This window comes from Myotis myotis, unplaced genomic scaffold (assembly GCF_014108235.1).
Source record: "Myotis myotis isolate mMyoMyo1 unplaced genomic scaffold, mMyoMyo1.p scaffold_m19_p_17, whole genome shotgun sequence".
Classification (NCBI taxonomy): Eukaryota; Metazoa; Chordata; class Mammalia; order Chiroptera; family Vespertilionidae; genus Myotis; species Myotis myotis.
In genome coordinates this window covers 22,234,425-22,250,189 of record NW_023416321.1, presented here as the reverse complement: position 1 = coordinate 22,250,189, position 15,765 = coordinate 22,234,425, and the positions used below count along the sequence as shown (strand labels likewise).

Here is a 15,765-nt window from a genome sequence, read left to right as displayed (position 1 = left end):
ATACTATTTTAAAGATTAATTCAAGCAAAGGGGACAAGGTCATACCAAGCAGAGATAACAGTTTGTTTCTATACATATAGAACTTATGGAGACTTGATAGTACTATAATAAAATAAACAAGGCAGGGAATAGTAAATAATAAGTTTAGAGAGACAATCATTGACCAAGTGATAGAAATTCTGTTCTGTCATAATAAGGAAGGGATACAGTCAGATACAATTCAGATAGAAACTCCAGGCAAACATAAAACAGGACACACATAAAATTCAGATAGTTCACTCTACCAGTAATGTAGAGAACTGAACAAACCTGGAAGCAAAAAGTAGACTGCTACTTCAAGAAGAAAAGGAGGCGCTAAATCTGGGAAATATCTAGAAAGAAAAGTCAGTAGAACTTGGACCTTGCTTGAACGTAAAAGCAATCTATAATAATACTCAGGATTCTATATTGAGAAGTTTGGAAGATAGCATTATCATGTAGAAAGGGAATATAAGAAAATGAGGATGTGATCAAGAAAAGATGATACATTCTGGTAAGGACACATCAAATATAGGAAGAAACTGGAAGAGATCAATTCTTAGAGTGTATGGAAAAAAGTACTTAAAGAAAGTTGATAGGAATAGTTACAACAGGAAAAACAAGAGTGGAGTGTGGTCTCCAAACAAAAGGAAGAAGGGACTGGTCTACAGTCTCAAGTAAAGCAGAAAGGAACAGCAAGATAAAGACTGAAGAGTGCCTGGCACATAGATTATCTATCATTCAATAAGTGTCTGTGGTAGGGAGGGGAAGGTCATGGGTTCAACAACAGGTTGAGCAATGATAGTACAATAAGAGCTATTGCTTGAATAAGTAGCCAAAGTGTGAATTAGATGCTTAATTCATTAAAAATTGGACTCATAATATTAACATTCCCTATACACTAATATACTTTTTTCCTTGTTAGAACATAAAAATGAAAAACAAAACTCATCTCATAAATTAAAGTAATAGAGAAGAAATTACTTTAGCTACTAGAATATACCTATTTCTTCAAGATGGCTAATTTTCATTAATGGCTTCATTAACAAATTAGGATACTCACAGTCTAGTGGAGGAGACAAGTAAATCAATCACTGAGGTATAAAATAATAATCACATACACTGTTGGTTACAAATTATTTGAAAAACTGTTTTGTAATGTTTTGTTATTCATTTATAACAAGAAAATGTACAATAAGCTTTTTTGTTTGTTTTTTGTTAATCCTCACCTGAGGATATTTTTTCCCATTATTTTTTCAGAGAGAGTGGAAGGGAGAAAGATAGGGGGGAGATGGGGAGAGAGAGACATAGAGAGAGAAACATCAATGTGAGAGAGACACATCAACTGGTTGCCTCCCACACACCCCCAACAGGGGGTGGGGAGCAAAGCTGTAACTGGGGCGTTGAACCTGCGACCCTGCAGGGCACGGGCCGACAGTCTAACCCCTGAGCCACACCGACCAGGGCGGAAAATGTACAATAAGCTTTTTAAAGCATTTATAAGAAGGAAACAATGTCCATCAAGAGTATAAATTGAATAAGTTATTGTTTTGCTCAAAATAGAATATCAGACACTGAAATATTGCCACAATCCATATTTACTGAAAATAAACAGTCTTTTTTATTTATTCAAAATAAACAGACTAACACTTGGTGAATATGTAGACAAGGAGAACATAAAAGTGTTAATTGTACAAGTGAAACTTTGAAAACTTTAAAAATAAAAATTTGAGCAAGATGGAAAATAGAATAAAAATTAGCCCTGGCCGGTAGTTCAGTTGGTTAGAGTGTCGTACCTATACACTAAGGTTATGAGTTCAAACCCCAGGCAGAGCACATACAAGAATCAACCAATAGGTGCATAAATAATTGGAACAACAAACTGATGTTCCTTTCTCTCTCCCTCCCTCTCTCTAAAGTCAATAAAAAGACAGAAAAGCTTAGATTACCATGGAATTGCCATATAACCTCTGCATATCCTATCTTCAGATTTGTGTGTGAGAAACATAAAACCCTGTATATTATTTAAATTATTTTCTGTTCAATTTAAGTTATTGAAACAATCCTGATGAAAGAAGGTACAAGTATATGGACAGACACTACACTATTCCTGAGCGTTATCAGGTTTATGCTTACTTACATGCATGGTTTTGTGTTGAAAAGACATAGGCAGCAGAAAGTCTGGTTGAGCAACTACTGCATTAGTTAAGACAAGAGATGAAGGCCTAAACTAAAAACGGAGGTAAAGCCCTAGCTGGGATAGAGCTTTTTCAGTGAATAGAGACTGCGGACTGAAGGGTTCTGGGTTCAATTCCAGGCAAGGGCACATGCCCGGGTTGCAGGCTCAATCCCTAGTAGGGGGTATACAGGAGGCAGCTGATCAATGATTCTTCTTTTGCGTGTGTGTGTGTGTGTGTGTGTGTGTGTGTGTGTGTGTTTCCATTTTATTTGTCTCGAGATACTTTTTGAGTTCTCTCTTAATTTTGTGTTGGGGTCCAGTCCCAGCAGGTCCAGGGGTTCCCAAAGGTGTGGACGGAGTTGGCGAAGAAGGAATGACACGGAGACAGCGTTCAGTTGATCAGCAGCCTAGCCAGGATCTCCAGCCAAGTTCTCTGATTCTTCTCTCATAATTGATGCTTCTCTCTCTCCCTTTCCCTTCCTCTCTGAAATCAATAAAAATATTTTTTTAAAAAAAACAACAGAATGCCGAAGCCGGTTTGGCTCAGTGGATAGAGCGTCGGCCTGCGGACTCAAGGGTCCCGGGTTCGATTCCGGTCAAGGGCATGTACCTGGGTTGCAGGCATATCCCCAGTAGGAGGCAGCTGATCAATGTTTCTCTCTCATCGATGTTTCTGACTCTCTATCTCTCTCCCTTCCTCTCTGTAAAAAATCAATAAAATATATTTTAAAAAAAAGAAAGAAAGAAACAACAGAGGTAAAGTAAGGCAGATTTAAGAGATAGTAACGTTGACTGAATGGTTCGATAAATAATTAGCTGGGAAAGAACAATAAAGAAAAAAGGATCTATGATTTCCAGATGTCTGCTTGGTTCTAAGGTGTAATCTGTGTCACTGATGAAGATAAAGTCTATAGGAGAATTTGAATATTTTGTATTTACATGTCTGATATGGATTAAATGTGTCACTCCCAAAATTCATATGGTGAAGCCTTACCTCCCAGTGTGGCTGCATTTGGAGTTGTGAAAAAATGAGGTTATATGAGTGGGGCTGACAGTCATGTGTCCATATAAGAAACACCAGAGAGCTTGCACTGTCCCCCATCTCTACCTCTCCACATGCACAGAGAAGAAAAGAAAGGCCATGTAAGAATCCAGAAAAAAAAGCAAACATCTTCAAGCCAAGAGTTCTCACCAGAAACCAAACTCTGACAGAATCTTGATCTTAGACTTGCTAGCTTCCAGAACTGTGAGGAAATAAGTTTTGTTGTTTAAATCACCCAGGCTTTGGTATTTTGTGTGGCAGCCCAAGCTAATATCAAGTTTGGTACTGAGAAATGGTTGCTGCTATAACCAATACCTAAAAATGTGAATGTGGCTTTGGACTGTGTAATGGGTATAGATTGGAGTTTTGAGGTGCATGCCAGAAAAGGCCTATATTGCTGTGAAAAGCCTATTGGTAGAAATATGGCCATCAAAAGCCATTCTGGGGAGATCTCAGACAGAAATGAGGACTATGTTATTGGAAACTGGAGAAGAGGAGATCCTTGTTAAAAAGTGGCTAAGGACTGGGCTGAACCTTTGCGTGATTAAATTGAATATTTAACTAAGGATATTTCTAAGCAAAGTATCAAAGAATTGTTTTCTCCTTACTACTTTTAGTAAAATGAGAGAGGAAAGAGACACAGAACTTGAAGATTTGGAAAATGCTCAGCCTATTTATACTACAAAAAGACAAAGTTTATTCTGAACACTAAAGGTGTGGCTGAAAAACTATTTGATAAGATTAGTATGGATGTGAGCCATCAACTTAATCACCTCAGCAGAAGCCAGGAATAAAGACGGTATTATATCAACAGAAACACTTCCAGCTGGGACTAAAGGAAATAGGAAAAAAAAGGGCGGTCAAGACTTCTAGGATTCTAAAGATGGTAGCTAGTTACCTAGCACAAACAAGAGATATCCTTCAAGAAAAGGGAAGCTTAACTGCAAAGCTGATTCAGAGATGGCAGGGCTGCCACTCCTACCACAGGCCCAGGAGGCAGGACTGGTTTCAAAAGGTGGGATCTCCTTGGTTTGAGGATGGGGAACCAGGATGCCACCACCCACTGCCTCAAGAGCAAGGTCATGGCCCAGTGCCTGGGGGCATGGCTGCCCCACAGAGCCATGGGGGTACACTGCCTCCTTAGTGGGCCTGGAGGGCAGTGCACTGAACCAAAGCGTGTTATTCTTGAGACATCTAATTGAATTTGATATGCTAAGTTCTGGGCTTGCGTGGGACCTGTCATCTCTTTCTTCTTTCAGATTTCTCCCTTTTGAAATAACTATCCTATTCTGTCTCACCAATATATTTTGGAAGCACATTAACTTGGCTGGGTTTCACAGGTTCACAGCTAGAGAGGAATTTTGTCTCAGGATGAATGTATCTCCTGTCTTACCCATATCTGGATTCAGATGGACTTTAGACTTCAGAGTTGATGCTGGAATGAAGATTTTGGGGGCTGTTGGGATAGAAAGAATGTGTTTCTGATGCAATGAGGACATTCATTTTGGAGGACCGCAGGTAAAATGTTATAGATTGAATGAATGTACACATCTCTCAAAATTCATATGTTGAAACCCTAACACCCAGTGAGACTATATTTAAAGCTGGGAATTAAGGTTAAATGAGGTCATAAGGGTGAAGTCATGATTGGATAAGATTATAAGAAACACCAGAGCTTAAAAGCTTACTCTCTTGCTCTGCCTTTAGGCACACAGGTACAGACAAAAAGGGGCCACATACTAAACCTGAAAAGCTCAGGGGAGGCCTCTGAGGCAGTCTTACAAACGCAGAATCCTAAAATAACCACAAAGGATGATGTGAAATAAAAATGTGGGGTTGTGTGTGTGTGTGTTTTTAACTAAAAGCAGTTTATGATGGGTAGTCATGTCCTAGGCCAGTATCTTCCCTGACAAAGGACAATCTTTATCTTAACTGAGCCTGTTTATTATTGTCTTTTTGTATCTATGCTAACATACAATGGAACCTCGGTTCTTCAACTTAATGCATTCCAAAAGGCTGTTGGAGAAGTGATTTGTTCGAAAACCGAATCATCCCCCTCCCTCATTAGAAATCATGTAAACTGAATTAATCTGTTCCAGACCCTCAAATGATTTCTTATATACATGTTTAATGTACTGATTAATCTATAAACAAACATTTGTTTTCTTAAATTTATCAAACCACTTCCTACTAACTTTAAACGATTTTTTCATATTATCACTGCCTCCAAAATGCTATCACGGCCTAACTGCTATCACAGCTGCTTTATGCTTATCCAATCAACAGTTTTTCTACCTGTCAATTGCCGGTAATGTCTTGTGAGCACTTTCACACCCTTAGCAACATTAGCACTCTGGATGGCCTCTTTATGTTTTAAAATTGTGCTAATTGTTGCCAACAAAAACATTCTCTCCTTTGTTGCCTAAGAGATGCTTTTTGTCAGATCGAAAGCTGAAGTTCTGGTTGACAACTGAAACATTTTCTCTGAGAACAACTTGGTCCAGAACTGAATTGTTCAGATGGGAGAGTTGGAGGTTTGACTCTATCTTGGAAAGTCAGGGTAACTCCCTTTTTTCCACACCCCTCAGAGCACAACCACTGCACCAGGGCGGGGGACCATAAGTCCTCATTGTTATTGTTACCATGTTAATTGTTGACTGTTAATTATCCTGTACTCACCTATATAAAAGATGTGTCTATCATTTTACTTTTTATCCAATGCCAGAGGTCCCCACCTTTACTTTCTCCCACCTCCCTAAGCTATCACCAATGGATTTCATGTTATACACACCTTCTCCTTTGATCCTAATGTATAAAACAAGGTGCAAAACTGCCATTCTCTGAGGCATTATCTCAATTCATTGAGATTCTGCTTCCTGGCATTTGTTGACAGTTTGGCACAAATAAAGTCACAAAAATTCTTCACATGTTTGAATGTTTCTTAGTTAACACAGAGGAAAAGGCACTTGAAGGTACAGAGATAGGGTGGCCATCTGCAAGCCAGGAAGAGAACCATCACTAAATCCTGCCACAACCTTGATGAACTTTGCAGCTCCTAGACTGTGAAAAAATTAATCTTTTTTAAGCCACACGATTTTTGGTATTTTGTTTAGCAGCCTGAGCAAACTAATTTCTATAGTACAATTTCTATAGTACAGATAATAAAGAGGCCAACTACTCCTTTCCAATGTAGATAGAGAAGCTTATTTAAATTGCTTTTGCAGCCCTACCCGGTTTGGCTCAGTGGATAGAGCATCAGCCTGCGGACTGAAGGATCCCAGGTTCGATTCCAGTCAAGGGCACATGCCCAGGTTGCGGGCTCAATCCCCAGTGGGGGGCGTGCAGGAGGCGGCCAATCAATGATTCTGTCTCATCATTGATGTTTCTATCTCTCTCTCCCTCTTCCTTCCTCTCTGAAATCAATAAAATATATATTTAAAAAAAATAATAAATTGCTTTTGCAAAAAAAAAAAAAATTGCTTTTGCAGGGTCCTATGTAGAGATTAGAGCTCATAGTCCTTGAAAGGAAAATAAAAGTATAGTATCTTTGGGAAATACAATCCAAGACCCCCAGTGGATGCCTAAAATCATGGATAGTACAGAACTCACATATACTTTTTTCCCTTACACATATACTTATGATGAAACTCAGATTATACATTAGGCACAGTGAGTTAACAACAATAAAAATAGAACAATTATTAAAATATATTGTAATAAAAGCTACATGAATGGGTCCCCGCAAAAAATATTTTATTGTGAGTGCACATACAACCTTTTTATAGACATGGGACATGACTATCCATCATCATTTGCCCAGCTAGGAATTTATAATCAGATCACCCTGTGAGGTTACTTTCAGCCAGATTGATCGCAGAGCCCCTTTTTCATCCACTCTCTCATAGAGCCATGGCAGTATCATACATTCAGATTTTTGCTGAAAGCTAGGAGTTGCTGTTTAAACAGTTTGGTTCTAAAGGCATGAATGAAAATTTAACATCTGAATCAGATGATAACCACTGAGGTAAACACTGGGAAACATGCTTTAATTGCCAATGTAGAGCAAGAATTCCTAAACAGAAGAAAAGCACCAAATGTAGCGAAGACGTCACAAATGGTATTAATTTATAAATTAATTATAATGCAGCTGATCTAAAGTGAATTTACCTACCAAAAGTCTCTGGCAGGCCACCTATAGCAAAAGCTACCGCAAAGCCACTTCAGGTAGATAATAAAGGGCATCCTAGATGGAATATCTCAGACAAGAGACAGCCTACAGACACCAAGTTTTTTTGCCACTAGAGACTTGGCTGAGAACACTACCCAACCTGAGTTTCAGAATGTATGTATCTAGTGCTAAAGGGTGTCATAAGAGTTTTTTCTCTAAGAAGGCGCAAAGCAAAGTGGAAGGGTTAAACTCTCACACATACCTGTAATCTTGCATCAAGTGGCACAAAATTGGAAATTCTGAAACTGGCTTAATATCTGTTCTATAAACTAGAATCTCTTATTTTCCTTTAAATCATATATTAGAAAGATAGAGAGCCAATTGGAAGATGGAAAAAAGACTTAAATGGGGATTTCATAAGAAAGAAAACATTAGAAAATGTGTTCAATTTCATTAGTAATCAAGGAAATGCAAGTTAAAACCAATATCATAACGATTTTTAAAAAAATATTTTTATTGATTTCAGAGAGGAAGGAGAGTTAGAAACATCAATAATGAGAGAGAATCACTGATTGGTTGCCTCCTGCATGACCCCGACTGGGGATCGAGCCCGCAACCCAGGCATGTGCCCTTGGCCAGAATCAAACCTGGGACCTTTCAGTCTGCAGGCTGATGCTCTATCCACTGAGCCAAGCCAGCTAGGGCTATCATAACTATTAAAGTGCCTAAAATTAAAAAGGCTGAGAACACCAAATGTTGACAAGGATATAGAGAAACTGAAAATCTTATTCATTGCAAGAGGGAATGTAAAACGGTAAATCTGCTGTGGGAAAGGTTTAGCAGTTTCTTATTAAGTTAAACAAGTACATATTCTATAACATAGCAATTTCACTCTTAAAGTATTTATCTAAGAAAAGTAAAAAGATATGATCCCGCCTGGCCGGTCTTGTTTAGTGGTTAACGTCAACCTATGACCAGGAGGTTATGGTTCGATTCCTGGTCAGGGCACATGCCAGAGTTGCAAGCTCGATCCCTAGTGTGGGACATGCAGGAGGCAGCCAATCAATGATTCTCTCTCATCATTGATGCTTCTATCTCCCTCTTCCTTCCTCTCTGAAATCAATAAATATATATCTACATATATAAAACCCTAATATGCAAATAGACCAAACAGCAGAACAACCAACCGGTCACTATGACATGCACTGACCACCAGGGGGCGTGCACAGAACATGTTGGGCATCGGCTGCAGCAGGATGGTGGAGCAAGTGAGCGGAGGCGCCAGACTAAGGTGAGATGCCAGTCGCTGTCATCAGGGTGAGCCTCTGGTGATTACTGAAAATTCTTTGCTCCCGGGCACTGTGGTCTTGCCCGGCACTTGCACCTACTGCCGGCACTGGCCCCGCTCGCACCTGCTGCTGGCACCAGAGCTGCCACTCGCACCTACGGCCAGTGCCCAGCGCCGGCCCTGATTGCTCAGTGCCATCAGTGGGTGCAAGCGGCGGCTGTCGGTTCTGATCGCTCCTCAGGGCTTTTTCACCTCCCCCTGTGCCTGACGGGTGATCAGGGCAGCAGCCACTGCTCACACCCACTGCTGGCGCCAGTCCCAATTGCTCTGTGCTGTCAGCATGGGCAAGCGGGGTTGGCGCCGACAGCACGTGGGAGCAACGGGAACAGGGCTGCCGGCAAACAGGGGATCAGGGGCCATGGCAGGAGGGGGGGGCAGGGGCGTGGCCCACAGTTCCTTTTCAGATGCACGAATTCATGCACTGGGCCCCTAGTTAATAACAACCAAAAACTGGAAATGACCCAAATGTCCATGCACAACTGAAGAAAAAGATTAAGATACATTAATATTATGGAAAATTATTCACCAATAGAGAGGAAAAGGGTACTGATACACATAACAACATGGATGAAACTTGAATACTATACTGAGCAAAAGAAGGCTGATTTAAAAGAGCAGCTTCTACTACATGAAAAACTAATAAACCTATGCCAGATACATAGGAACAGTCCAAGATAATACAAATATCTGACTTACTGACAACTCACCAGCTCCTTACAAATGAACAAAAATTCCCTAAAGATACTCTTATCCCTCTAAGTGTATAATAGTAATTGATAAACACACTAAGGCTGCATCTGAAAAGGGTGACTGGCCTAGCAGGGATGGGTGTTCCATATCTATAAACATTGGTATTCACATACATCTTTAAATGACTTTTTCAATTTTATTGTCATCTAGTATTCCCAGTTTTGTTCCTACTACTTTTTTTATTGCAAATGCACAGTATTTCAGCTAACTGGTGAGTTAAATTTCTGTAAGCCAGCTCCCTATGACTCTAATAATCCTATCTAATAAAGAGGGGATATGCTAATAGACACTCTCACCATTGCAAAGATGGAGGTGTCCACAGCCAATAAGGAGGGAATATGCTAATTGACAGCCACGCCCTCAAAGATGGTGGCGCCCACAGCCACAAGATGACGACGCCCAATCCCCTCAGCCCAGCTGGGGCCTTGCCATGTGCCTGCCTCCAGAGTTCCCCAGTCCCCTCAGCCCCTGAGCCGCCCGGGCCACCCGAGGCTCAGGTAACCAGGGCCGGCTGAGGCTTGTGCTGCTGGCAATGGCAGCAGCAGAGGTGTGATGGGGACGTCGCCTTCCCCTGATGGCCAGGTTGCCTCCCACCCCTGAGGGCTCCCGGACTGTGAGAGGGAGTAGGCCGGGTTGAGGGACCCCCCCTCCCCATTTTCATGCACCGGGCCTCTAGTCATTTATAACATCGTTTCTATAGAGAAATAAATCGATAGAGTACTTTAAAACTAGGCTTATTCTTAGGTTTAAAAAAACGTGTTCCAATGGCTCAGTTAATCCAATATGTTTCTCTAACTTCATTAAATCACTCAATAACACAAATCTAACCTTTGATAGTGAACAAGTCTACCAAAATGACATTTTCACAAATCCCTTTAAGCATTCACAATATTTTGTTCTGGCTCTAAACTAAAACATAGAAATATAGCTTTTGAAGGTAATGTCAAAAATAACCATTCCTCCAAAGTTTCCAAAATATCTATGAGGAAAAAAAGGGTAAAATATAAACAGAACATAAAAGTAGAAGTAATACAGAAGAAATCCCATGACAGAAACAAAGAAAAATCTACAAATATGACACAGAGGAAAATTGCAAAAAAACAGACTAGTGATGATTACATTATAGTTGGCATGAGTAGATTGCAAAGTTAAGTACTAAATACATTAATAGACGAGATCACTCTGGACGAGATCTGGCTATCTATAGAGGGTACTATAAAAAAGACAATTTGACTACTTGAAATATATAAAAATGTATAGGCAGCAATCAGAAAAAGTTATAGGTCAGAACCTCACAACTTAGAAACAGTACTAGACCTAGTCATCTCTTCTACTATGTCCATACAAAGTTGCTCTTGGCTTTACCACAACACACATGGTTAGTGCAGGCTGTAAAATAGATTGTGACTCCATATCTTCACTTCACAGACTGCTAGTGTCTGTAATCAAAACGAGCCTCCCTAACTTTGCAGAGCATCAGGTTGAACCATCTGCCACTACTTCTGTTCCCCAGCATCTCTGAGCTTTGCTGCACTGCATAAATATTAAAGTAGTCTAAGGAAAAATTCCGCTTCCTCCTTCCTATTAGTTTTTTTTATTAACAAGCATAAAAATGTGAAGAAAAAATAGTATGAATGAAATCGGTATGCTGGACAACAAAGCTATTTTGTTAATGAATAAACCATTAACAAACAACTTATAAACTTAGAATACAAATGGAGAAAAATGCAAGTTGTACAAGTTTTCTTCTACTAAGAATAACAGCTCATTCTGAAACATGCCAACTATAGTTAACAAATTCAAATAATTTCTAGAAAGAATGTGTCCTTGAAAACTGCCCATAAGAAAAGAACATCAATCAAAAAGATTCCACTTAGTTTATGGCCATAGGAAATCTGCTGTATACTTAAATACCACAGAGGAGTCTTAAAAATGTCATAGAAAGAATGCCTTTAAGTATTCATTAGCTTTTTAAAAAATTCTCCATAATATAACAAAATGACTAGTCAACATATATTGACAAGAAGTTTTCTAAATTCATTCACTTGTTTCCAGCAAACAAATTAGTCATTCTCCTGGTTCATAAACTTCTGAGCTATCAGCAACATGGCACTCATCCATTCAACTACATTAAATTATATGCTGCCAAGTATTCTCCTTGGGGTGAGGAGGATCAGTTGAGGACATCTAGTAGCCTAAATCACTTTCCATATCTAACCAAAATGTAATGACAAGTTATCATCACTGCCTTTAACCTTAAACAAAATAAGATTAAATGTTGTAGCTAACTTAGCATTTTACTTTTTAAAAAACAATTTCACAGACACTATCTCAAAAGATTCTTACAATAGTCTTATGAAATAAGAATAACATACATTTCAGTGTTGGAAGAGGAAGGAGAGGAAAGACAGAAAGCAAAGAGGGAAAGTATTCAGGGAGATGGAGAGAGGGAGGTTGGGAAGCTTGGCGAAAGGCTGCCTCATCCACAAGTACTTTAAGGTTCCCTAAAGAAACCAGTGAGGTTTCTCTTTTACCATTGCCCAAAACCTGCTAAGTCAATCACATGTAAAATTCATGAATTTGAAACCATTTATTACCTCCATTCTATTTCACTTTAAGAGCAGTCTTTTACAACATAATATATCCTAAACTTACCTTTCCAGAAACTTTATTATTTATGAATAAGTTTGCAAATTTTTAAAAAGTCCAATCCTCCAATGAGATTCATCTTCCATGTAAAAGTCCAAGTCTATGCCGAAACCGGTTTGGCTCAGTGGATAGAGCGTCGGCCTGCGGACTGAAGGGTCCCAGGTTCGATTCCAGTCAAGGGCATATGCCTGGGTTGCGGGCACATCCCCAGTGGGAGATGTTCAGGAGGCAGCTGATCGATGTTTCTCTCTCATCGATGTTTCTGACTCTCTATCCCTCTCCCTCCCTCTCTGTAAAAAATCAATAAATATATATAAAAAAAAAAAAAGTCCAAGTCTATATTTTAGGCTTCAATTTTTAAAGAAAGCCACAAATAACAACACAGATTTATATCTTCATCAAATGATTTCAAAATTAAAAGTGAGATCGTCTACATTCTACTATTAGTACTAGCTAAGCCCATAATTCAGGTTGAAACTTATTTTCTTGTATTTTAATTAAGAAATCATGAAGCCGAAACCGGTTTGGCTCAGTGGATAGAGCGTCGGCCTGCAGACTGAAAGGTCCCAGGTTCGATTCCGGTCAAGGGCATGTACCTGGGTTGCGAGCACATCCCCAGTAGGAGATGTGCAGGAGGCGGCTGATCGATGTTTCTCTCTCATCGATGTTTCTAACTCTCTATCTCTCTCCCTTCCTCTCTGTAAAAAATCAATAAAATATATATTAAAAAAAAAAAAAAGAAATCATGAAATTTTTCCTACAGTTGTATGAGAGAATTCACCTATTCTTACGTGTCACTAAGATCCTTGTTAAAAGGCATTACAAAAAAAATCACCTTAAAAAAAAAAATCACCTTAGAGAAAAAAACAAATTAATGGAAATTTGGAAACAAAAAAAGCATTAATCAAAAAAAACCACATAGTAATGAAATTTGGAATAGTTCTGCTTTCCATACTGATGGAAACAATTGAAAGAAACATCCTTCTTGAAAAACTGGTGAAAAAGAGCACATATACTGTCTCTATTCTCAATGCTGCTGTCATTATGAAGAAATACTTTGAAAATAAACTGATGTGTTGGCAACCACTACACCTACCAAGTGACAGGAAAAATGTCATTTTCAGTACTATTAATGGTTACAACATATAACATCTGAAAAACCTTCAGATGTTACGCCTTCTAATACAAAAAGCAATTTTGAAAAAATTAAGAGTCAGATGTGGACAATTATGAATTATATAAAGAAATTCACATGTGCCCTGCCGGTGTGGCTCAGTGGTTGAGCATCGACCCATGAACCAGGTGGTCACAGCTCAATTCCCAATCAGAGCACATGCCTGGGTTGTGGGCTCGATCCCCAGTAGGGGTGTGTAAGAGGCAGCCGATTAATGATTCTCTCTCATCATTTATGTTTCTTTTTTTAATATATTTTATTGATTTTTTTACAGAGAGGAAGGGAGAGGGATAGGAGTTAGAAACGTCAATGAGAGAAAAACATCAATCAGCTGCCTCCTGCACACCCCCTACTGGGGATGTGCCCGCAACCAAGGTACATAGCCTTGACCAGAATCGAACCTGTGGGACCTTTCAGAGCGCAGGCCGGCGCTCTATCCACTGAGCCAAACCAGTTAGGGCTCATCATTTATGTTTCTCTCTCTCTCTCTCCCTCCCTCCCTCCTTCCCTCTTCCTCTCTAAAATCCATTTAAAAAGCATATTTATAAAAAAAGATAAATTCAGGCATTTACCAACTGAGTTGTTTGTTTTTAATAAAAGTTTGAGCTAAGTTGACTGCATATGCCAGGAGCAAGATCTCAAATGCACCCCAAAATGAGTTCTTGCTTTATATTTTCTCAAGAGTGTTTACCAATCTGGTAATGATGTTTTAATCTGAAATTTTTTTTTTTTAAATATATTTTATTGATTTTTTACAGAGAGGAAGGGAGAGAGAGATAGAGAGTTAGAAACATCGATGAGAGAGAAACATCGACCAGCTGCCTCCTGCACATCCCCCACTGGGGATATGCCTGCAACCCAGGTACATGCCCCCGACCGGAATCAAACCCGGGACCCTTCAGTCCGCAGGCCGATGCTCTATCCACTGAGCCAAACCGGTCTCGGCTTAATCTGAAATTTTTAAATTAAATTTATATTAAGATCTAAGAGCTTAAAATTTTTGTAAAAATGATTCATATACCATAAATACTTAATTTTCATGAGTATTTTAGATATTGTTTCGTACCAGCTCCCTGATCTCAAATTTTCTAATACCAATGATATATATATATTCTTCTCATCCTAAACTCTTGATCACAACTTTCAGACAGGTACCTAACTGTAAAACTATTAGCATAAATGGCAATAGTTTACCCACAAGCATAAGGGGACAAGTCATTACTGTTCTTCTAAACATTCAGAGAAACAGACAACAGCATTACCAGCCTATGGCTTGAAGAAAAATGTTATTTCAACAAGTGAAAGTTAATTTTGTTTAAATTCTTTTTTAAAGTTCATTGTTTTCCAGTTTACCTTATCAATCAAGCTCTAATTAATTCAATTAATCTACTTTGTTTATGAGTTTGTCTTTAAAAATGACTGCATTTTAAAGCTGAATTTAACTTTCAAGACAATTAATCTGTAACTAAAGAATTACCTTCCTGTAATCATTCACTCAATATTTCCCCAAGGAATTCTTGTCCTAGTTATACACAAAAATTTTATTACTTTTTCATTATTCTACTCTGACTTCATGGTAATGGTTATAAAGTCATTAGGAAACAAAGTAATTACTAAAAGGACTCATTCAGAGAAGACATTTTTACAAATATAACTTTATATATAATTTTATTAAAATATCAAAAATAATATACCACAGAGTAAATATATGCGAAAAACTAGAACAAAACTATCAAAAAGAGTTTGGCCTTGAATCCAAACTGATACAAAGGATAGGCTTCAAAATGACATGAAAAATTCATGTGTTTAATAGTTCTAGTCCTCTGACATTTAAAACTGAAATGAGTATTTCCTCCACAAGCACACTCAAGAAACACACTGCTATTATTAAAATGGATTAAAAAATCTCAAGCCCCCTTTTTGCCCAGCTGGTGTGGCTCTGTGGTTGAGCACTGACCCAGAAACCAGGAAGTCAGTTTGATTCCCAGTCCGGGGCACTCACCTTAGTTACAGGTTTCATCCCCACCAGGTGGAGGCATAAGTGGGAGACAACCAATCGATGTATCTCTCTCACATCAATTCTCTCCCTCCCAATCTTCCACTGTCTCTAAAAATCAATGGGAAAAATATCCTTGGGTGAGGATTAACAACAACAACAAACTGTTAAAACCCAGAACTGAATCTGGCCATCAAAAAAGTAAACATAAAATAAGTCTAAGAGTGCCCTGACTAGTTTCGCTCAGTGCTTAGAGTGTCAGCCCTTGGACCTAAGGCTCACGGGTCAATTCCCGATCAAGGGCACAGTCAAGGGCACGTACCTGAGTTGCAGGTGCAGGAGGCAATTAGTGTCTCTCTCACATCAATGTTTTTCAACCTCTCTCTTTCTCTCCCCCTCTCCCTCTCTTCCACTCTCTCTCTCTAAAGACCAATGGGAAAA

At 39.0% G+C, this 15,765-nt stretch overlaps 1 protein-coding gene across 12 annotated transcripts in view; it reads right to left on the bottom strand.

Moving 5' to 3' along the window:
- The window catches only part of USP32 (ubiquitin specific peptidase 32), a 124,501-nt gene that overhangs the window by 90,564 nt on the left and 18,172 nt on the right, over window positions 1-15,765 (bottom strand). The window contains exons 1-4 of one of the 12 annotated variants that reach the window (XM_036340266.1): window positions 4,633-4,651; window positions 4,013-4,071; window positions 3,390-3,441; window positions 1,022-1,084 (exon numbers count right to left, since the gene is read on the bottom strand). The exons of 6 other annotated variants lie outside the window; for them this stretch is intronic. In XM_036340266.1, the coding sequence (XP_036196159.1) occupies window positions 1,022-1,084; window positions 3,390-3,441; window positions 4,013-4,071; window positions 4,633-4,636 (178 nt within the window). In that variant the 5' untranslated portion in view covers window positions 4,637-4,651. Of the gene's footprint in view, window positions 1-1,021; window positions 1,085-3,389; window positions 3,442-4,012; window positions 4,072-4,632; window positions 4,696-12,160; window positions 12,262-15,765 lie in introns of those variants that run through there. 5 more of the 12 variants (XM_036340269.1, XM_036340271.1, XM_036340276.1 and 2 more) reach the window with 5 other exon arrangements.